Source organism: Cottoperca gobio, unplaced genomic scaffold (genome assembly GCF_900634415.1).
Source record: "Cottoperca gobio unplaced genomic scaffold, fCotGob3.1 fCotGob3_381arrow_ctg1, whole genome shotgun sequence".
NCBI classification, from domain to species: Eukaryota; Metazoa; Chordata; class Actinopteri; order Perciformes; family Bovichtidae; genus Cottoperca; species Cottoperca gobio.
The window spans coordinates 37,211-60,611 of record NW_021166974.1 but is presented as its reverse complement, the minus strand read 5'-3'; the positions used below and the strand labels follow the sequence as shown (position 1 = coordinate 60,611).

At 41.0% G+C, this 23,401-nt stretch overlaps 1 protein-coding gene across 1 annotated transcript in view; it reads left to right on the top strand.

Moving 5' to 3' along the window:
* The window catches only part of grin3bb (glutamate receptor, ionotropic, N-methyl-D-aspartate 3Bb), a 64,473-nt gene extending 42,493 nt beyond the window's left edge, over positions 1 to 21,980 (top strand). The window contains exons 3-9 of the mRNA XM_029427834.1: positions 9,263 to 10,355; positions 11,643 to 11,788; positions 13,053 to 13,168; positions 18,045 to 18,196; positions 20,184 to 20,348; positions 20,783 to 20,850; positions 21,160 to 21,980. Of these exons, the coding sequence (XP_029283694.1) occupies positions 9,263 to 10,355; positions 11,643 to 11,788; positions 13,053 to 13,168; positions 18,045 to 18,196; positions 20,184 to 20,348; positions 20,783 to 20,850; positions 21,160 to 21,832 (2,413 nt within the window). The 3' untranslated portion in view covers positions 21,833 to 21,980. The remainder of the gene's footprint in view (positions 1 to 9,262; positions 10,356 to 11,642; positions 11,789 to 13,052; positions 13,169 to 18,044; positions 18,197 to 20,183; positions 20,349 to 20,782; positions 20,851 to 21,159) is intronic.
* Positions 21,981 to 23,401: the final 1,421 nt, after the last annotated feature.

The following is a 23,401-nucleotide window of genomic DNA, read 5'->3' as shown; positions in this document are numbered from 1 at the left end:
TTAATTCTGCTATTGTTATAACGGTGCTTCAGACTCATTTACATCATCACTGTGATTATTGTTCTGTAAATGATCTTATTCTCATCTTCTACTAATTGTTATGTTTCTGCTGTGAAGCACTTTGGGCTGCAGTTCTTGTATGAAAGGTGCTATACAAATAACGCTTATTATTTTTTATTATTATATTTAATAAACAAATCAACCTAAAAACAATAATTATCACCTTATTAAATAGCAATGATTACACTACATATTTGTAGTTTTAGCTTAGATACAAAGTTATTAATTATCACAATTATTTTATATTTCCTAGTGTTCTGTGAAAGGTTGTGTTAGTAAAGTAAGTAAACTTTATTCATACACCACATTTCAAACACACACACAGGATGTTATAACCTGAAATATAAATCTTTGGATTTATGATCAGTATTAATTTGCAGCTTTAATCACACTGAAATATTTACATGTTTTCCTTAATTTTATTCCAAATGACTTCCCATATTTCTGCAGCTAGCAGCTCTTTAAATGTTAATTATTTTCTTTGTGGAGCCAAACCCCCCCCCCCCCCCCCCCCTGGGGTGAGTCTGATTCCCACACCCTCACATCTCATGCGGGAGGACTTAAGACTGGAGGAGACACACAGATCATTTTCACATAAAAGCAATCTGTGTGAATAGAAACACATTGGAGGTTCAACTTTTATTCATGAGGAGATTTATAACAGAGCCTAAAGCTGTACAATATGTAAATGTTTACAGAAACACAGAAACAGAAACAGAAAGAAACAGAGACAGACATAAATAGAAAGTGACAGATACAAACAGAAAGTAACAGACAGAAACAGAAAGTAACAGACAGAAACACAGAAACAGAAAGTAACAGACAGAAACAGACAGAAAGAAATAGAAAGAAAACCAGAAACAGAAAGAAACACAGAAACAGACATAAATAGAAAGTGACAGATAACAGAAAGTAACTGAAAAAGACAGAAAGTAACTGAAAGAAACACAGAAACAGAAAGTAACAGACAGTAACAGACAGAAACAGAAAGTAACAGACAGTAATAGAAAGAAACAGAAAGTAACAGACAGAAACATAGAAACACAGAAACAGACAGAAAGTAACAGACAGTATTAGAAAGAAACAGAAAGTAACAGACAGAAACATAGAAACACAGAAAAAGACAGAAAGTAAGTGACAGTAACAGACAGAACGACAGAAACACAGAAGACAGAAAGTAACTGAAAAACACAGAAAGACATAAATAGAAAGTGACAGATACAAACAGAAACATAGAAACAGAAAGTAACTGAAAGAAACAGAAAGTAAGTGACAGAAACAGAAAGTAACAGACAGAATTTCACAGAAATAGAAAGAAACAGAGAGTAACTGAAAGAAACAGGAAGAAGCACAGTAACAAAGTAATAGACAGAAACAGAAAGTAACAGACAGAAACCCAGAAAGAAACAGAAAGAAACACAGAAGACAGAAATAGAATGAAACAGAAACACAGAAAAAGACAGAAACAGACGGAAACACAGAAACACAAACAGAAAGTAACAGACAGAAAGAAACAGACATAAATAGAAAGTGACAGATACAGACAGAAACACAGAAAGTCACGGTGAGGAAAAGGTGAGGACCTGAATGCAGTACACTGGACAAGGTTCTAACAAAAAGAGAGTTTTATTTTATAAAAAGCTAGTAAAAATACAAAGTAACAAATAAAACTAAAGACACGAGGAGCAGAGCACGAGGAGACACCAACAACAGGGGTGACACTTAGAAGGAACACTGGGACAGACAGGGATATATACACACAGACACTAAACGAGGGAACGAGACACAACTGGGAGAGAAAGGCAGAAAACACAAGGGCAGGAAGTAATACCAGACATGACACAAGGGGAAGGGAACATTTCAAAATAAAACAGGAAACAGAAACCAAGATCATAACAGAAACACAGAAACACAGAAACAGACAGAAACAGAAAGTAACAGACAGAAACACAGAAACAAAAAGTAACAGACAGAAACAGAAAGTAACAGACAGAAGCACAGAAACAGAAAGTAACAGACAGAAACAGACAGAAACAGAAAGAAACAGACAGAAACACAGAAACAAAAAGTAACAGACAGAAACAGGCAGAAACAGAAAGTAACAGACAGAAACAGACAGAAACAGAAAGTAACAGACAGAAGCACAGAAACAGAAAGTAACAGACAGAAACAGAAAGAAACACAGAAACAGAAAGAAACAGAAAGTAACAGACAGAAACACAGAAACAGACAGAAACAGAAAGTAACAGACAGAAACACAGAAACAGACAGAAACAGAAAGTAACAGACAGAAACACATAAACAGAAAGTAACAGACAGAAGCACAGAAACAGAAAGTAACAGACAGAAACAGAGAGTAACAGACAGAAACAGAAAGTAACAGACAGAAACACAGAAACAGAAAGTAACAGACAGAAGCACAGAAACAGAAAGTAACAGACAGAAACAGAGAGTAACAGACAGAAACAGAAAGTAACAGACAGAAACACAGAAACAGAAAGTAACAGACAGAAGCACAGAAACAAAAAGTAACCGACAGAAACAGACAGTAACAGACAGAAACAGACAGAAACAAACAGAAACAGAAAGTAACAGACAGAAACTGACAGAAACTGACAGAAACAGATAGAAATACAGAAACAAAAAGTAACAGACAGAAACAGACAGAAACAGAAAGTAACAGTCAGAAACAGACAGAAACAGAGAGTAACAGACAGAAACACAGAAACAAAAAGTAACAGACAGAAACAGACAGAAACAGAAAGTAACAGACAGAAACAGACAGAAACAGAAAGTAACAGTCAGAAACAAAAAGTAACAGACAGAAACAGACAGAAACAGAAAGTAACAGACAGAAACAGACAGAAACAGAAAGTAACAGACAGAAACACAGAAACAGACAGAAACAGAAAGTAACAGACAGAAACACATAAACAGAAAGTAACAGACAGAAGCACAGAAACAGAAAGTAACAGACAGAAACAGAGAGTAACAGACAGAAACAGAAAGTAACAGACAGAAACACAGAAACAGAAAGTAACAGACAGAAACACAGAAACAGAAAGTAACAGACAGAAGCACAGAAACAAAAAGTAACCGACAGAAACAGAAAGTAACAGACAGAAACACAGAAACAGAAAGTAACAGACAGAAACACAGAAACAGAAAGTAACAGACAGAAGCACAGAAACAAAAAGTAACCGACAGAAACAGACAGTAACAGACAGAAACAGACAGAAACAGAAAGAAACAGACAGAAACACAGAAACAAAAAGTAACAGACAGAAACAGGCAGAAACAGAAAGTAACAGACAGAAACAGAAAGTAACAGACAGAAGCACAGAAACAGAAAGTAACAGACAGAAACAGAAAGAAACACAGAAACAGAAAGAAACAGAAAGTAACAGACAGAAACACAGAAACAGACAGAAACAGAAAGTAACAGACAGAAACACAGAAACAGACAGAAACAGAAAGTAACAGACAGAAACACATAAACAGAAAGTAACAGACAGAAGCACAGAAACAGAAAGTAACAGACAGAAACAGAGAGTAACAGACAGAAACAGAAAGTAACAGACAGAAACACAGAAACAGAAAGTAACAGACAGAAGCACAGAAACAAAAAGTAACCGACAGAAACAGACTGTAACAGACAGAAACAGACAGAAACAAACAGAAACAGAAAGTAACAGACAGAAACTGACAGAAACTGACAGAAACAGACAGAAACAGACAGAAATACAGAAACAAAAAGTAACAGACAGAAACAGACAGAAACAGAAAGTAACAGTCAGAAACAGACAGAAACAGAGAGTAACAGACAGAAACACAGAAACAAAAAGTAACAGACAGAAACAGACAGAAACAGAAAGTAACAGACAGAAACAGACAGAAACAGAAAGTAACAGTCAGAAACAGAAAGTAACAGACAGAAGCACAGAAACAGACAGAAACAAAAAGAAACAGACAGAAACACAGAAACAAAAGTAACAGATAGAAACAGACAGAAACAGAAAGTAACAGACAGAAACAGACAGAAACAGAAAGTAACAGACAGAAGCACAGAAACAGAAAGTAACAGACAGAAACAGAAAGAAACACAGAAATAGAAAGAAACAGATAGAAACCAAGATCATAACAGAAACACAGAAACAAAAAGTAACAGATAGAAACAGACAGAAACAGAAAGTAACAGACAGAAACAGACAGAAACAGAAAGTAACAGACAGAAGCACAGAAACAGAAAGTAACAGACAGAAACACAGAAACAAAAAGTAACAGACAGAAACAGACAGAAACAGAAAGTAACAGACAGAAACAGACAGAAACAGAAAGTAACAGTCAGAAACAGAAAGTAACAGACAGAAGCACAGAAACAGACAGAAACAAAAAGAAACAGACAGAAACACAGAAACAAAAGTAACAGATAGAAACAGACAGAAACAGAAAGTAACAGACAGAAACAGACAGAAACAGAAAGTAACAGACAGAAGCACAGAAACAGAAAGTAACAGACAGAAACAGAAAGAAACACAGAAATAGAAAGAAACAGATAGAAACCAAGATCATAACAGAAACACAGAAACAAAAAGTAACAGATAGAAACAGACAGAAACAGAAAGTAACAGACAGAAACAGACAGAAACAGAAAGTAACAGACAGAAGCACAGAAACAGAAAGTAACAGACAGAAACAGAAAGAAACACAGAAATAGAAAGAAACAGATAGAAACACAGAACAGACAGAAACACCGAAACAGTTTTCACGAACATTTTTCAGAAACTCTGAGGCGTTAAACAACCTAAAAACAACAATCATTATCACTTATTATCTTATTAAAGAGCAATAATTAGCTTATATTTCTATGCTACATATTTGTAGTTATATCTTAAGGCCCTGTCACACATATCCGTATGGCAGAAACGTATGCTGCCGTATATGCATCCAAATACATCCAACTTTTCATCAGATCGGAAAAGTGAATGGATACAGATACGCATGTTTAACCTATTGATAGAGTATCACTTACTAATACAAAATGTATCAGACGAATACCCAACAAATGCATAACAAAATATCAGCAACACGCTGGTTTACGTTGATATAAGGTAAGGTATAAGTAGTATTCGTTAAGAGCAGGCGGTGTTACGCTGGTGTACGTTGATATAAGGTAAGGTATAAGTAGTATTCGTTAAGAGCAGGCGGTGTTACGCTGGGGTGCGTTGTTGAACGCTGATATTTTGAGCATGTTCAAAATTACAGGACGTACCCAACGTGTACAATATGCAGACGTTACGTTACGTTAGACATACGTGAATACGGAATACGTACGTGAATATTTACCTACGTAAATATAGTACGTAAATATAGTACGTGAATACCTACGTGACTACGTTAGAGGTACGTTAGATATAGGCTACGTCGGCTGAAGGTGAACCCTACAGCCAACTTATTGATAACGAGTGGATACCCTATTCCTACCCTATGTTAAGATTAACATACGACGACGACGACAGAGTAATTTATTAAAAGTGTTTCTACAGTACAGCTAGCGTTCAGCATTTTAGCCGTTCTCCAGCATCAGCATGATGTGAACCAAATGACACTTTTCCAGCTCCGTTGGCCAGACGCTCTGATACGTTTTAAATAAGTAAGTGATACGCTATCAATGTTTGACATACGTACAAAAATTCATTATTTATACGTCAGCTACAACACCGCTGTGGAAAAGTTGGACGTATTTGGAGCTAATTTTCATATACGCCAGCATGTTTCTGCCATACGGAACTGTGTGACGGGGCCGTATGTCTGGCGTGTTCGGCGTATCATCTGCGTCCTTCAAACGATCACAACTTACCCTTAATTTATATCAACCTATTGCAGATATTTCATATGCACCGGCATATGCTTCTGTCATACGGATATGTGTGACAGGACCTTAAGATCCTTGAGAAAGCAGTTGCAAAACAGTTGTGTGATTTTTTACATAATAATAGTTTATTTGAGGTTTTTCAATCTGGATTTAGAGTTCATCATAGCACAGAGACGGCACTGGTGAAAGTTACCAATGACCTTCTAATGGCATCAGACAAAGGACTTGTCTCTGTTCTTGTCTTGTTAGACCTCAGTGCTGCTTTCGATACGGTTGATCAGGACATTCTACTACAGAGACTGGAACATTGTGTTGGCATAAAAGGAACCGCACTAAGCTGGTTCAAGTCCTATTTATCTGGGCGATCTCAGCTTGTACGTGTTAACGATAAATCCTACATGACAGCCAAAGCTCTTGGAGTTCCGCAGGGTTCTGTACTTGGACCGATTCTATTCACCTTATATATGCTTCCTTTGGGCAATATTATAAGGAACCACTCTATAAACTTTCATTGTTATGCGGATGATACCCAATTATATCTATCACTTAAACCAGATGAAACCAATCAATTGGCTAAACTTCATGCCTTAAGGACATACAAACTTGGATGTTCTGCAACTTCTTGATGTTAAACACAGACAAAACTGAAGTTATTATACTTGGCCCTAAACACCTCCGAAACGTGTTTTCTAATGACATAGAAGCTCTGGATGGCATTAACTTGGCCTCCAGCACCACTGTAAGGAATCTTGGCGTCATCTTTGATCAGGATCTGTCTTTTAACTCCCACATAAAACAAATCTCAAGGACTGCCTTCTTTCATCTACGTAACATTGCAAACATAAGACACATCCTGTCTCAAAATGATGCAGAAAAACTAGTCCATGCATTTGTTACTTCAAGGCTGGATTACTGCAACTCAATGTTATCAGGTTGTCCCAAAAAGTCGCTTAAGACTCTTCAGTTGATCCAAAATGCAGCGGCACGTGTATTGACAAGAACAAGGAAGCGGGATCATATTACTCCTGTATTAGCTGCTCTGCACTGGCTCCCGGTAAAATACAGAATAGAATTCAAAATCCTTCTCCTGACTTACAAATCAATTAATGGTCAGGCTCCAGCATATCTTAAAGATCTCATAGTACCTTATAAACCAACTAGAACATTGCGCTCCCAGACTGCAGGGTTACTTGTGGTTCCTAGAGTCTCTAAGAGTACAATGGGAGCCAGAGCCTTCAGCTATCAAGCTCCTCTCCAGTGGAACCAGCTTCCAGTTTGTGTTCGGGAGACAGACACACTCTCCACATTTAAGAGCAGGCTTAAGACTTTCTTTTTTGATAAAGCTTATAGTTAGGGCTGGCTCAGGTTTGCCCTGGATCAGCCTCTAGTTATGCTGTTATAGGCTTAGACTGCCGGGGGACACCTCCCTGCTCTCCTCCTTCTCGTCCTCTCTCCTCCCTCCTCCCTCCCTCTCTTCTTCTCCCTCTCTATCTGTATGCATTTATGTAAATGTATGTTACTGCCCCTGAGTTTCTGTGTCTCTCATGTAGCAGGTTGCCACTGATAAAGTTTGTACTATGTTGTTTATCCTGTACACACGACATTTATTGCACGTCTGTCCGTCCTGGGAGAGGGATCCCTCTTCAGTTGCTCTCCCTGAGGTTTCTTCCATTGTTCCCCCTTTAATTATGGGGTTTCTTTTAGGAAGTTTTTCCTTGTGCGATGCGAGGGTCTAAAGACAGAGGATGTAAAGACAGAGGGTGTCGTATCCTGTACAGTCTGTAAAGCACACTGAGACAAATGTGTAATCGGACTATATAAATAAATTTGATTTGATTTGATTTGATATACATATATATTATATATCTGTTGTTTAGTAAGTAAACTTTATTTATACAGCGTTTTTCAAAAACATCTTTTTTCATTTGGTTTCTTCTGGTTTTTGAGTAAAACGTCGACCATCACAGCGGCTCTTTATTATAATCCAGGATAATCCTCCTCTGCCTTTATCTGTTGGAGTCTCCTGAGAAGACAATAAACCTGCACATGTAAACATACGAGTGTGTGAGGCTGGATCTGCAGAGTGATGCGGTTAGGATGTAGATTCAGCGTGAACCCGAGTCAGTGTCAAAATAAAGTTGTTTTTTTATCCAAACCTGATCCAATCAGAGGTCTGGTACCATTATCAGCGTGTTACTTGGAGAAATATAAACTAGTTTTTAAAGAAACATTTGAATATTTAACAGAAGAAGCCGCTTGACCTTCACTCTGCGTGTTCCTACATTTCTCTGCAGATCTGCAGCTGTTTCCTGCAGCAGCCGCCGGTTGTGTGCAGACTGTATATCGTGTGTCTGACAGCAGAAACACGTCGAACTGCAGGTTTCAGGAGGATAAAAAGATTTAACTGCTGCATTCAGTTCAGAGACAGAAAAAGATCAAACACATTCACAGTAAATTAAATTACTCTGAGAGATAAAACGCTCGATGGATCATTAGCTGCAGGAGGCGAAAGAAAAAAATATAAGACCCAAGAGTGTGACGAGAAATGTTCACATACATTTATATAAATATATATATAAATACAGAGATAATACGAGGATCAGACATCTGAAGCTTCAGAATTCATCAGTTAATGAAACGTCACAATATTTGTTGTGTTAAACTTCAGTGTAAATAACATGTCCTCCTGTGAGCACTCAGACAGGAGGACAACCTGAAACATGAATATTATCAGAATATCTGAAATACCTTTGAATTTCTCTTACTGTTAGTGTGGAACATTTAACCATCATGTTTAATTATTTACAGATTATGTGTCTGAATATTTTAGTGGCTAAATTATAAATGTTGCTGAATTAATGTCTATAATCAAATCAATTGTATTAACATTTATAATACTAACATTCAATAATTGCCTTCAGTAATTATACATTGAATTTGTGAATTAAAAGCTTTATGTGAAGTCTTATCTGATCTCCTGAACAAAACAGTAAATTATTTCTGTTTTTCTGAAGAAAAAATCCATCTGCCTAAACAAAAACAACAATATGGAGAACACATCTATAATGTGACAAATGATGGAAATATTAAATTAATAAATTGGACATAATAATGATAATTTGGATTTTATTTCTTTATAGAATGATTTAGTGTTATTTTGATGAACAAAAGATAATTTTGCTGCTTGTTAAACCTGGATTTCTAAAACCAGTTGACACACTTGAGAGTTCAAAGGTCACTATCGACCAATGAGCTGTCACACGGCCAGCAGGCCCCGCCCCTTTGCTTCGCATGTTACCTGCTATTTTTGTGTTTTCTGTACTTCAGGTTCCTGTCCAACACGTCGTTCTCCGGTCTGACGGGTGCTGTCCGAGTCCTCCAGAATCTGTCTCAAGTCATCACCTCGCAGCGCTTCCACATCTGGAGCCTGCGGCGGGACGCACTGGGGCAGCCGGCCTGGGTGACGGTGGGCAGCTGGGAAGCCGGCCGGCTGCAGGTGGAGGAGCAGGGAGTCTGGCGGGGAGCCAAACCTCGCCACAGGCCCGAGGAGGCGGGTGGGAGGACGCGGGGCCGCTGGAGGCCGGGCATGCCGGTGGCGGGGAGTCGGGTCCGGGTGGTGACTCTGGTGGAACATCCTTTTGTGTTCACGCGGGACGTGGACGACGAGGGCAGCTGCCCGGCCGGGCAGTACTGCCTGGACGCCAGCGCCAACAGCTCGGACGCGCTGGAGCGGTTCTTCAGGGAGGTGGCGGGCGGGAACGGCAGCTTCATGCCAGCGGAGTACAGCAAGTGTTGCTACGGGTATTGCATCGACCTGCTGGAGAAGCTAGCCGAGGACCTGGGCTTCGAGTTCGACCTTTACATCGTCGGGGACGGGAAGTACGGAGCGTGGAAGGGCGGGCGCTGGACGGGGCTGGTGGGGGATCTTCTGAATGGACTGGCAGACATGGCCGTCACCTCGTTCAGCATAAACTCCGCTCGAAGCCGCGTGATCGACTTCACCTCGCCCTTCTTCTCCACCAGCCTGGGCATCCTGGTGCGCAGTAAAGACACGGCGGCGCCCATCGGAGCCTTCATGTGGCCACTGCACTGGTCCATGTGGGTTGGTATCTTCCTGGCGCTGCACATCACAGCGCTCTTCCTCACGTTGTACGAATGGAAGAGCCCGTATGGCATGACGCCCCACGGGCGCAACCGAGTGAGGGTGTTCTCGTACTCGTCTGCTCTTAACCTGTGCTACGCCATCCTGTTTGGACGCACCGTGTCCTCCAAGACGCCAAAGTGTTGGACGGGGCGCTTCCTGATGAACCTGTGGGCCATCTTCTGCCTGCTGGTGCTGTCCAGCTACACCGCCAACCTCGCCGCCGTCATGGTTGGGGAGAAGACCTTTGAGGAGGTGTCAGGGATCCATGACGCCAAGGTGAGACCAAAAACTACTTTTAAAAGCTGCTTTTGATTCCATGAACCAAGCGTTGTATTTTCATAGAAACATCTGAAGGTAACTGTCCGTCTAGCTGATCTCTGGTGACATCATCAAACAGCAGCCAATAGCGTGTCTTGGAGCCATGTGAAGGATTGTCTGAGGGCCCCACGGGCATGGAGCAAATTTTTGTAGCGGTCAAACCGTGGAATTACAACTTCCGTGTCAGTCACATGATGCTCTTTTCGGGAAAGATTGTTTTTTGAGGTAAATCAACGTCCCAGTACAAACAGCCTGATTTAAATCATCAGGTCCTAAAAGTTGAAGAATGCGCTGACAGCTGAATCCAGATCATGTGACTGAGCAGAGACGAGCGGCTGGGAGGGGGATGTTTAAGGAAACACGTGCGGCCCACGGATCCGGGTGATTTTATACTCGCTTGTCAAGCCATTTTGACTTCATGACTTTAATAGAAATGAACGGCCCCGCTGCAGCGCGGTGTCCACTTCTCTTTCTCCACGGTGACACCAGGAGGGAGCTGGCGTAAGAGATGCAGGATATGTTCAGCACCATCAGGATAATTATTCATTATTCAGAGTTAAAGGACCAGAAGTCATAATGAGGAAACTGTTAAAAACATCAGATCTCTGTTGACTTCAGTTCGACTCATTATTCATTCACTTCCTGCTTCCTGTTGTGAAATAATTACAGATTAAATGTGTTCTTTGGATCACCTGCCTCGTCCTAATTACACTTTTAATTGAGCAGCTGATTGAAGCATGAAGCAGTCTGTGCGTGTTTGTAGAGAGTTTAAGTGGACATCCATCTGTGTGTGATTAGCTTTTAATTTTTAATGTGGAGAGACTGCAGCCTCCAGTAAACACTGTTCCCCCAGGACTTGCAGTGATGGTTCAAAAATATTTTTTATATATATTGCATCTGTGATTCTGTTTTTACAATGAGGCTCACATAAGCACTGTAACTATTTACTACTAAGAGTGTTTCACTAACAGGAAACTCAGTAAAACAGAGAACGAGCTGAATCTGTTTAAACCTTTTATCTAACAAATGTCGACACTGATTCACTGCCGTGATGAAGAGTTTTCATGATATTTGTAGTTATGTGCAGCTTATTTATGACGCCCCCAATGTTTAAAAGCCTTTAGGTGTGCTAATCTGTTCTCAGTTAAATAGTGACATGTTTATTGTTTCTCATGCTTTTGGTGTCGAATATATAGTCTGTAAATCATCTCTTCTGCTCTTTCTTCTTCTTCGTTGGTTTGTCAGCTGCACCACCCGTCTAGAGGTTTTCGTTTTGGGACAGTGAGGGAGAGCAGCGCCGAGGATTACATGAAAAAGAGTTTTCCGGAGATGCACGAGTACATGAGACGCTTCAATGAGCCGACCACGCCTGAAGGAGTCGCAACTCTCAAGTAAGAGAACCAACGAGACCATACAACAACATACAGGATCACACGACAACATACGACAACAAAAGACAACATGCGACATCATGCGACAACATACAAGATCATACGACAACACACAACAACAACATACAAGTTTATACAACAACATGCGACAACATGCAAGATTATACGACAACATTCGACATCATTTGACAACATGCGACAACATGCAAAAACATACAAGATCATACGACAACATGCAAAAACATACGACAACATGCAAGATTATACAACAACATGCGTCAATTTACGACAACATGCGACAACATACCAAATCATATGACAACATACAAGATCATACGACCCTCCCTGTAGTTGCATTAGTTGTTCCCTGTAGTTGCTCCCTGTAGTAATCTGTAGTCATGGGCTCCAATTCCACTGCTTTGCCGATAATATCCAGCTCCTCATCTCCACAAAGTCAATCTCCACCGCTACCCTCTGTATCCTAACAAACTGCATCATTGAAATAAAATCATGGTTACAAATCAACTTCCTAAAACTGAACTGTGAAAAATCATCATCATTGGACCAAATCCGCCCACAACCTCACCCTCAACATCGACGGTTCCTCAGTTTCCACCTCCCCTCACATCCGGAATCTTGGCATAATTTTTGACCAAACCCTCTCATTTGATAAATACACTAAACAGCTCACCAAGACAGCCTTCTTCCATCTCAAAAACATCGTCTGTCTCCGTCCATCCCTCTCCTCCACAGCTGCATCCCTCATCCACGCCTTCGTCACTTCCCGTCTGGACTATTGCAACAGCCTTCTCTCTGGTTTACCCTCAAAAATCATCAATAAACTCCAACACATCCAAAACTCCGCTGCCCGTCTTCTCATCCACTCCCAGACCCGTGACCACATCACCCCTATCCTCTACAAGCTCCACTGGCTCCCCCAGAGAATCCAGTACAAGATCCTCCTCATAACCTACAAAGCCCTCTATAACCTAACCCCCACTTCTCTTAAGACTCACCTGTTCAACACGGCCTTCAACCTCTGACCGTCTCTTCTGCTCATCCTCCCTTTATATATTTATCTTTGTGTCACCCACTCTGTAAAGCATCTTTGAGTTACAAGAAAAGCGCTATAGAAGTCTAATGTATTATTATTATTATTATTATAAAAAAATGGTCTGATAAAATAGTTGCAGTAGTTGCTTCCTGTAGTTGCTCTTTGGAGTTGCTGTTGTTGCTGTAGTAACCGTGTTGCTCTGTGTTGAAGGACAGATCCTCCTCTGCTCGATGCCTTCATCATGGATAAAGCTCTGCTGGATTACGAAGTTTCCATTGACGCGGACTGTAAACTGGCGACAGTCGGGAAGCCGTTCGCCATCGAAGGTGAGACGGAGATTCTGTCCCTGTGAGGACATTTCTAAAGCATACCGAGTATTTGTCTTTCACAAGTTTAAAAGTACAAACACGGCTGTGAGAGTTTCTGGGTTTATCTCCAGTTCACTTTTTATTCAATAATGTTTCATCAAGTTTCATCATCATCACATCTCCGCTCAGAGGAGCCTCTGCAGACTGACACATTCAGATTAAAGAAGTTTACTCTGCAAACACACATCCAGAGGAAGACACACAAGGTGCACACAGAATAAAGGAGAATACAAATGGTGTGAATGAGTGCCGGGAAAAATAAATAAACATTTAAAAAGCTGTAAAGTGAGATCTGCTTAAAATTATCAAATGTAACATTTCCTCATTAAATGTTTTAAAAACTCTCCCTGTGTTGTATATGTAGTGAGACAGAGAAATGTGTAATGTTCCTGAAGGTAACGTTTCCTCTCCTGTCATGGTGTCATCAGTCCTGTGTTGTATATGTAGTGAGACAGAGAAATGTGTAATGTTCCTGAAGGTAACGTTTCCTCTCCTGTCATGGTGTCATCAGTCCTGTGTTGTATATGTAGTGAGACAGAGAAATGTGTAATGTCCCTGAAGGTAACGTTTCCTCTCTCTCCTGTCATGGTGTCATCAGTCCTGTGTTGTATATGTAGTGAGACAGAGAAATGTGTAATGTCCCTGAAGGTAACGTTTCCTCTCTCTCCTGTCATGGCGTCATCAGTCCTGTGTTGTATATGTAGTGAGACAGAGAAATGTGTAATGTCCCTGAAGGTAACGTTTCCTCTCTCTCCTGTCATGGTGTCATCAGTCCTGTGTTGTATATGTAGTGAGACAGAGACATGTGTAATAATCCTGAAGGTAACGTTTCCTCTCTCTCCTGTCATGGTGTCATCAGTTCTGTGTTGTATATGTAGTGAGACAGAGAAATGTGTAATGTTCCTGAAGGTAACGTTTCCTCTCTCCTGTCATGGTGTCATCAGTCCTGTGTTGTATATGTAGTGAGACAGAGAAATGTGTAATGTTCCTGAAGGTAACGTTTCCTCTCTCACCTGTCATGGTGTCATCAGTCCTGTGTTGTATATGTAGTGAGACAGAGAAATGTGTAATGTTCCTGAAGGTAACATTCCCTCTCTCTCCTGTCATGGTATCGTCTCCCCTTTGAGCAGTGTCAGTGTTGTTTGTCTGCCAGAAGCTTCTGGACTTTTTATCCAGTTTTAAGACAGTATTCGACCTTCATGGAGACCCTGAATGGAGCCCTGCAGGGGGCTCCAGTAGGGGATCTGATCTGAGGCTGCATGTTTTGGACACTCAGGTGAAGAGAGGGGCGGAGCTGCCAACTGATCACCATCTGGTGGTGAGTTGGATCAAGGGGTGGGGGAAGATTCTGGACAGACCTGGTAAGCCCAAACGGGTAGTGCGGATGAACTGGGAACGTCTGGAGCAGGCGTAGCCAACCTAATGCCAGCGGGCACTTGGTTGCCCACAGGGACTACGTGAGTCACCCGCAGGGCATGTTCTAAAAATAGTACTAGTCACCATGAAGCTCTGTCTAAAATTTGTATTTAATTATTTTGCTGTTTTCTTTTTTTTATCAATAACACTTGAATTATTCTTTATTTTAAAATGACAATATTGAATATAGAATTTAAAAAACAAAAGTGTTTTATGTATATATGAACTCTGACCCTGTAAGCTAAATCTCCCCCTTTTCGCTGAGACGCTAGAGGGAGCAGCTACGATGGGGAGCTAGGTGCGCTTTTTACACTAAACGTGACAGAAAAGCAAAAGAAAACAAACAATTTTTACAATGAATAAGAATTATTTTTTACAACATTGAAAGAAAAGTGTATATGTCTTATTTGCGGGGCGACGGCAAAGCAGCACATTGTGGAGAGACACTTCGGTACGTGTCACAAAAGCTACCCACCTGCAGCACTGCGGGCAGAACAAGCCAAGAGTTAAAGGCAGCTTTGGGCAGCAGCATCTCTTATCACAAGGCCGGTGAAAAAGTCACAAAAAGCAACGGAAGCTTCATTTAGAGCTGCACTTAAAAAAAAATAATAAAGTACAAGAAAACCTTTTCGGACAGAGGTCTTGAAAGGTGCAATGATGGTTATTGAAAACACAAAGTGTTCAAAGATGAGAAGAAAGGTTCCATCTCCACTCTCCGATGTTACAAAGTTAGTGGTTTGTACAAACAGGATATGATTTGAAGATGTGACAGTTAATGATTTCCTCAATTGTTTTACAGAAGTGATACTTTGTACTAAAATATAACCGGTGTGATTTTGAACAAAATGCTACAAATGTGCTCATTCATACAAAACTGTCAATAAAGATATTTACAAAAATATCAGATGTGATAACTCTGACTTTCAAATGTTGAAATAGATTGAGAACATAAATAAATAATGTTGCATGTTTAAATATATCTGTGTTTCCTACCATAAATCATTGTTATTAATCATTGTGATGAATAATTAACATTAACATGTGATCAGACAGTCTCTTCACATATATTAATATTTATTATGATTATTATTATTAATGATAATATCATTAAAGGTGAATGGTGAAACTATGTTATTCAGGAATTTTGTATCAAACAAGTAGCCCTTCGTTTTATTCAGTACCCTTGAAGTAGCTCTCAGTATCAAAAAGGTTGGAGGTCTGGAGGAAGCCCTTGTCCAGGAGATCTTCAACTTACACCTCCGGCGGAGCTTTTCAGACATCCCTGTGGCAGTTGGGGGCATTGAACCTGAGTGGGCAATGTTCAAAACCATGCCGTGGCAGAGGCAAAGCAGCGGGTGTGGGAGAAGTTCAGAGAAGCTATGAAGGACTTTTGGTCGGCACCAAGGTGCTTCTGGAAAACCGTCCGGCACCTCAGGAAGGGAAAGCGGGGAACTATCAAAGCTATGTACAGCAAGAGTGGGACCCTGCTGACTTCGACTAAGAAGGTTATCGGGCGTTTGAAGGAGCACTTTGAGGAACTCGTGAATCCGACTAACACACCCTCTATGGTAGAGGCAGAGCTGGAAGCTGATGAGGGACCATTGTCAATTTCCCTGATGGAGGTCACTGAGGTAGTCAAACAACTCCACAGTGGCAAAGCCGCAGGGGTTGATGAGATTCGTCCAGAAATGCTGAGGGCTTTGGGTGTTGAGGGGCTGTCTTGGTTGACACGCCTCGTCAACATTGCGTGGAAGTCTGGGACAGTGCCTAGGGGGTGGCAGACCGGGGTGGTGGTTCCCCTATTTAAAAAGGGGGACCAGAGAGTGTGTGCCAACTACAGGGGTATCACACTTCTCAACCTCCCCGGTAAAGCTACTCCAAGGTACTGGAAAGGAGGGTTCGGCCGATAGTCGAACCTCTGGTTAAAGAGGAACGATGCGGATTCCGTCCTGGTCGTGGAACAACGGACCAACTCTTCACTCTCGCAAGGATCCTGGAGGGGGCCTGGGAGTACACCCAACCAGTCTACATGTGTTTTGTGGATCTGGAGAAAGCGTATGACCGGGTCCCCCGGGTGATACTGTGGGAGGTGCTGCGGGAGTATGGAGTGAGGGGGTCACTTCTGAGGGCCATCCAATCCCGGTACGACCCAAAGCGAGAGTTGTGTCCGGATATTCGGCAGTAAGTCGGACTCGTTCCCCGTGGATGTTGGCCTACGCCAGAGCTGCGTAGGATATCGAGGCGTAGTCGTGCAGGAGATGGGTTGCAGTTCGGTGGCCTGAGAATCTCATCGCTGCTCTTTGCAGATGATGTGGTCCTTACGGCATCATCGGTCTGTGACCTTCAGCAGTCACCGGATCGGTTCGGCCATGGCTCTCAGCAGGAAACCGGTGGATTGCCTATTCCGGGTAGGGAATGAGCCATTACTCCAAGTGAAGGAGTTCAAGTACCTCGGGGTCTTGTTCGAGAGTGAGGGGATGATGGAGCGAGAGATTGGCCGGAGAATCGGAGCAGCGGGGGCGGTATTGCATTCGCTTTACCGCACCGTTGAGACGAAAAGAGAGCTGAGCCAGAAGGCACTGGCCTGGGAACGCCTCGGGATCCCCCAGTTGGAGCTGGCGGATGTGGCCTGGAGAAGGCAAGTTTGGAGTTCCTTACTGGAGCTGCTCCCCCCGCGACCCGACCCCGGATAAGTGGTAGACGATGGATGCTGCGCAGCTTTGGAGACAGAGCCTTCTCCAGGGCAGCACCCAGGCTCTGGAACTCCCTCCCCCAAGACATCCGTGGCTCTCAATCCCTCTCCATATTTCAGTCCCGCCTCAAGACGCACCTCTTCTCAACTATCATTTGCTAGCCCCCCGTTAACCGTATTATTATTATGATTATTATGATTATTATTATTATTTGTATTATTATTATTTTTATTATTCTGATTATTATTATTATTATTTCCTCTTTTTCCTTTTCTCTTTCCCTTTCTTCCCTCGTCCTTACCCCTCCCCCCACTTCCCCTACTATTGTAAAGTGGCTTTCAGGTCTTGAAAAGCGCTATATAAATTCAATTTATTATTATTATTATAATTAGAGCTTCATATCCTCTAAAATAAAAGCCCTTCATACCGTTACTTTTCTGTTTCGTGTGTGTTTTTGCACCGAACGGTTTATTAATCTTACGCCACAAACTTCAGCTCAAACCGTCAAACTGAAAGTCTAAACGTGAATTAAAGGCTTTTTCCAGGATGTTGAAAGCATATTCGAGACTTTAGTGAGGAAAAGTTTTTATTGTTCTTTATTGTTTCAGTCTGTTGTTTACTGTTTAAAATTCATTATTTACATGCAGGTTACAGGGTCTGCCGTGTCTTTATATTTATTTTTATTGTTTAGGTTAATTATCTGTTTTTTATTGTTTGTTTTGCAGGTTACGGGATCGGTCTGCCTCAGAATTCCCCTCTGACCTCCAACATCTCAGATTTCATCAGCAGATATAAATCTGAAGGCTACATGGATCTGCTGCATGACAAATGGTACAAAGTGGTTCCCTGTGGAAACCGCGTGTTCGCCGTCACCGAGGTCAGTCTCACATATCTTAGATATATATTATCATATCTTATATATCTTATATATCTTATTATTATATAAGATATATAACTCAAACATTTTGAGAGTTGTGAACTGAAGAAAGTGAGGACATGTTGGACGGATAAACAACCACAACAAGGTTTTTCTATTTTATTGAAAAACTAAATTTTATAAAAAACGTCTTATCCAAAAATCTGTGCAAAGTATAATGAAAATAACAGTCGGTGCTGCACACGTCACTGATTTACATTTATTTATTCTAAGCATGTACTAAACAAGAATAACAAATACAATGAAGGATGTGTGTATAAAGTGTGTGTGTGTGTATAAAATGTGTGTGTGTGTGTGTATAGTGTGTTTCAAGTGTGTGTGTGTGTGTGTGTGTGTGTATAGTGTGTATAAAGTGTGCGTGTGGGTGTATAGTGTGTATAAAGTGTGTGTGTGTGTGTAAAGTGTGTGCGTATAGTGTGTATAAAGTGTGTGTATATAATGTGTGTGTATAGTGCAGGGGTCGGGAACCTATGGCTCTTTCGATGACACAATATGGCTCGCAGACAATTATGAGCTGACATTTTTAGTAATCAAGTAATAAATAATTATACTGTGTCATTTTAAAGTAAAACTTTTAGCAGCGGATTTTGTTTTTTAGTTCTCCCCTCTCCTTTCCTCCGCCCTGTCTCTGACTGTAAGTGTGTTCGCACATGTGTGTGTCAGCAGCGAAGCCCCGCCCTTCACGAAACTGAGCAGAGGAGAAACTGCGCAAAGCAAGCAGCTGGTGTCAAACTCAATCACAGAGAGGGCCAACATTAAAAACTGGGACTACGTCGAGTGCCAAACACGGTCCACATTTATTGAACAGGATACACATATTGGATAAAGTGCAAAAAGATATGGAACATATTTAAGTCAACTGCAAACGGATTGATGAACAGTTCAATTATAATTTCTGAACTACAAAGTCGGCAAATACGCTCAGTTTATCAGCAGAATCAGTCAGGAACACAGCGGTGGAGATGGTTTGTCAGTGTTTGGAAACACGTAGTGACCAAAGTTTCCTTAATGCATCCGAGTCTCCCACAGGCAGCTCGGCTTGGAGCGCTCTCACTGCATCACACATGTCTGTGATCACACGGCCCTGAAGCTGGAGGTTTAACAGTGAGATGTTTCGTTATGTCGCACAAACAGGCCAGCTCACATCAGCCCAGAGATCTGTGCTGTGTTTCCCTTTGCTTTCCAAAAACTGGCAGATTTCCTCACGCAACTCGAAACATCTATTCAGCACTTTACCTCGACTGAGCCATCGCACCGCCATGTTCAGAAAAGACTTACATTGACTCTTATAAAGTTTCCTGTTTGTGTTACGGTGCTTATTACATGTTCCATCACCAGAGCTTTACAACACAGCGCTTCCTGGTGTATGATGCAGTGATACACCGTCAGCTGCATCTTCTCCCGCATCCTGCCCACTAATCCGCTCTTTTCATCACATCGCAGGCTCCATCTGTCGTCAGTCCCGTCAGTTTGTCCCGGGACAGTTTCACTTCTCACACATTTAGATACTTCCTCAAATATGTATTTTCCCGTGATTGTGCCATGTATTGGTTTAAATACAAAAACCGACGGGCCAGTTATGACAGACATATGATATTTTCTCGCGGGCCGGATATAATTGCCTTGAGTTTGACACCCGTGCAGTAAACACTGAAACGTGCACATAAATGAGATAAATAACATAAGCGTTTAGTTTATTTAATAAAAGAGCACCTGTTCAATGAAACACTGATAGCACTTTTAATACTCGGAGATGTGTTATACTTAAAAATGCCCGCATAAAGTTGCATTCAATTTTATTAAATATATGGCTCTCAAGGAAATACATTAAAACAATATTTGGCTTTTATGGCTCTCCCAGCCGAAAAGGTTCCCGACCCCTGATATAGTGTGTATAAAGTGTGTGTGTGTGTGTTTCCCTCCTCAGACTCTCCAGATGGGCATCAGTCACTTCTCGGGGCTCTTCGTGTTGTTGTGTGTTGGCGTAGGGGGGGCATTGCTGACTCTGGCGGGTGAACACGGTTTCTACCAACTCGTCCTGCCGCACATCCGCCGCCGGCAGAACCTCAAGTACTGGCTGCACACGTCGCAGGTGAGAGTGACCTCACACACACACACACACACACACACACACACACACACACACACACTCACACACACACACACACCACACAGATATATCTCCTGTAACCTGGAGCTTTTTTATTTATCTGAGTTAATAAGAGGAAGCATGTGTTATTTTACAGTTAAATGTATTTATTTATATAAATATCACAAATGACACATTAGTTTCAGTGGGCTTCACTGACAGACGACCCCCTCAGACCCTCGCAGCACCAGGAGAAACTCCTGAGAAGGATCCCCCCCAGGACAGACTGTGATAGATGTGTACAGAATAAACAACATAATAAAATACAACATGATTGTACAACATGTACTGTATATATATTATATATATATTTTGAATATTTATATTTACATTTATATTTATTTATATTAATATCGTGTTGTTTGTGTGTTTGACAGAAAATCCACCGCGCTCTGAACATGACGTATGAAGACGTGAAGCGGCAGCGCGCTGAGAAAGAGAAAAGGTTCGTCTTCGCAACAAATATAAAAATGTGTTGATTTGAAATAAATCAGTTTATTTTAATTATTTGTATTAATAAGAGGCTGACTTGGATGAAACTAAAAGAGAGGGAAAGAGAAACGATCGGATACAGCAAAGGTGGCGAAGTTATCTTACTGTTTATTTTTATATATCAACACTGATCTCTAGAACAACATCTCAAAGTGTGATTGAAAATGTATTAATACTAATAATATTAATTTATTTTAATCAAAAGGCGACAAAATAATCTCAATAACTCAATAATTGATCAACTGTTTCTGTTTCTGTTCAGCTGTAACCTCGAAAAGCCCCCCCCCTCCCCGGGCCCCCCTGCCCCGCCGGCCCCTGGAGCCTCAGCCAAGTGGAACAACGAGGGCAGTATGGACGCCGCCGCTAGGGACGCCCGAGACTTCAAACGAGTCCACTTCAACCTGGAGACCCTCAACACACGCCGCCTCCTTGCTCGCATGGCTGCTTCTGATGCCAAGGGAGGCGGGGCTAAGTCTGAGGGGGAGGGGCCAGCCAAGCCGAGAGCAGGGCCAAACAGCAGACTGTGTGAGAACGGAGGACCAGCGGCTTCGCTGGCCAGCCTGGTGCTCTCCCTGCCCTCCTCTGCCCGCTCCAACACCTCAGCCCTGCCCCCCGCTGTGGTGGCCCTGCCCCAGCCCGGCGAGCTGCAGAAACTGCAGGAAGAGATCGAACAGATGCGGGAGAAACTGAGGACGGCTCTCGCCAGGAGGGCCGAGATCCAGACCACCCTGACCAAACCTGTTGCTACGGAGACAAACAACCCGTCTCCAGTTACCACGACGACAATCACAACGTCAGGAGCCCAGCCCACCGCGGCCCCGGTAACGCCCTTCCCCGCCAACACAAAGTGCGTGACAACCATGACGGACCCGCCTCACAAAGTCCTCTCCAAAGTGCGGCCCCTCCCCAGCAGACTGACCAATCAGAGGAGGTGATGCTCTCTGTGTCGGTCACATGACCCTCGGCACACGGCGGCCATTATAAACTGTTGGAAGGGGAAAATAAATTCAGATTTTATTTAGAAAAGTTGACCACAAAGAACCTGAACGGACAATGAGGTCATTATTGCAGAAAAAAAAGGGGGGGGGGGGTAATGTACGAGAAAAACCTTGGATATTCTCTGAGATAAAGAAGTGAAGCGATCTGGTTCTTTGATAATAATAGAATTTTGTGACTTATATATATATATATATATATATATATATATATATATATATATATATATATATATATATATATATATATCTCAGAGATATACATTTACTACATTAATCTCACAGAATATCCAAGGTTTTTTATTTGTTTTTATTTACGACTTTAATATTGCAATTTTTTTGTTTTTCGTCCGGATTACTGACACCTGCCCCGGGCTCCGCAGTTTATTTTTTGCGACATACACCGGCCCGAATACGAGTTTCTGCACTTACGTGTAATTTGTGCCCAGATGTTGCACAGGGAGACTTTTAATACAACAAAATAAGAACAAATGTGTTGTTTGTATTCTTAATTATCTGACAGCCTCAGAACATCAAACTAGTTGCAGACAGATTAATAAACTCGCTGTTAGTCGGCAGCTACAGAAGATAATGTTTGTTGTATTTATAAAGCATGTTTCATACACAGGTAGGTTCAAGAGAAGTTAAAACTATACAGTTTAAATGGTAAAATAAAAGATAAATTGATATAGAAAATAAATAAAAATAAGATGAAAGACTAAAAGAATAGAAAAAAGATTATAACAATATAATAATAATAAGAAATAATAATATTTATGTATATTTTGAGTATCTGTAGTTTAAATGTTTTTTTAGAAGGTATATAAAAAGGTATACATAAGTGTATTCTTTGTTTAAACCCAAATTAACCCCTGAATGTTCACCTTATTAATTATAATAATTAAATTAAAATGTTGATAATTAGCTTAAAAGTCATGAAGCTGAGTTTTAATTTAAGGGATAATTAAGGAGATTTTAAGGGTTTCATATTAAGTAGTATCTACAGGCAGTTACGGTAGTCAGAAAGTTAAATAAAATGTTACATTTACAAACATCTGGAGACACTTTATGTAAATTAGGAACAACAGAAGACCCTCAATTGAGCCCTGACAGACTTATAGGTGCCACTTTCTATGACGTGTATGTATATAATACAAGATAAACATAATTATTATATATATATATTATACATTATAATCTACCTATAGCTCTGTATAATTATAGTTATAACCACTCATAAATATTCATAGCTTTATAACAATAATTCAAAGTATAAAACATGTCAGAGGTAAATATTGAACAGCTTTACTAAATATAATCAACAACTAATTCATTGTGTATTATAGGTTAGGATAAACTTTATAATCTCTACCAGCAGTAAATAAAGTAATATATAAATATATATATTATAATATATATATTATATATATATATATATATATATATATAGCTCCTCCTTTACCAGCTGCACATTAAAGTGATTAACACATTATAATACAATAATATAAT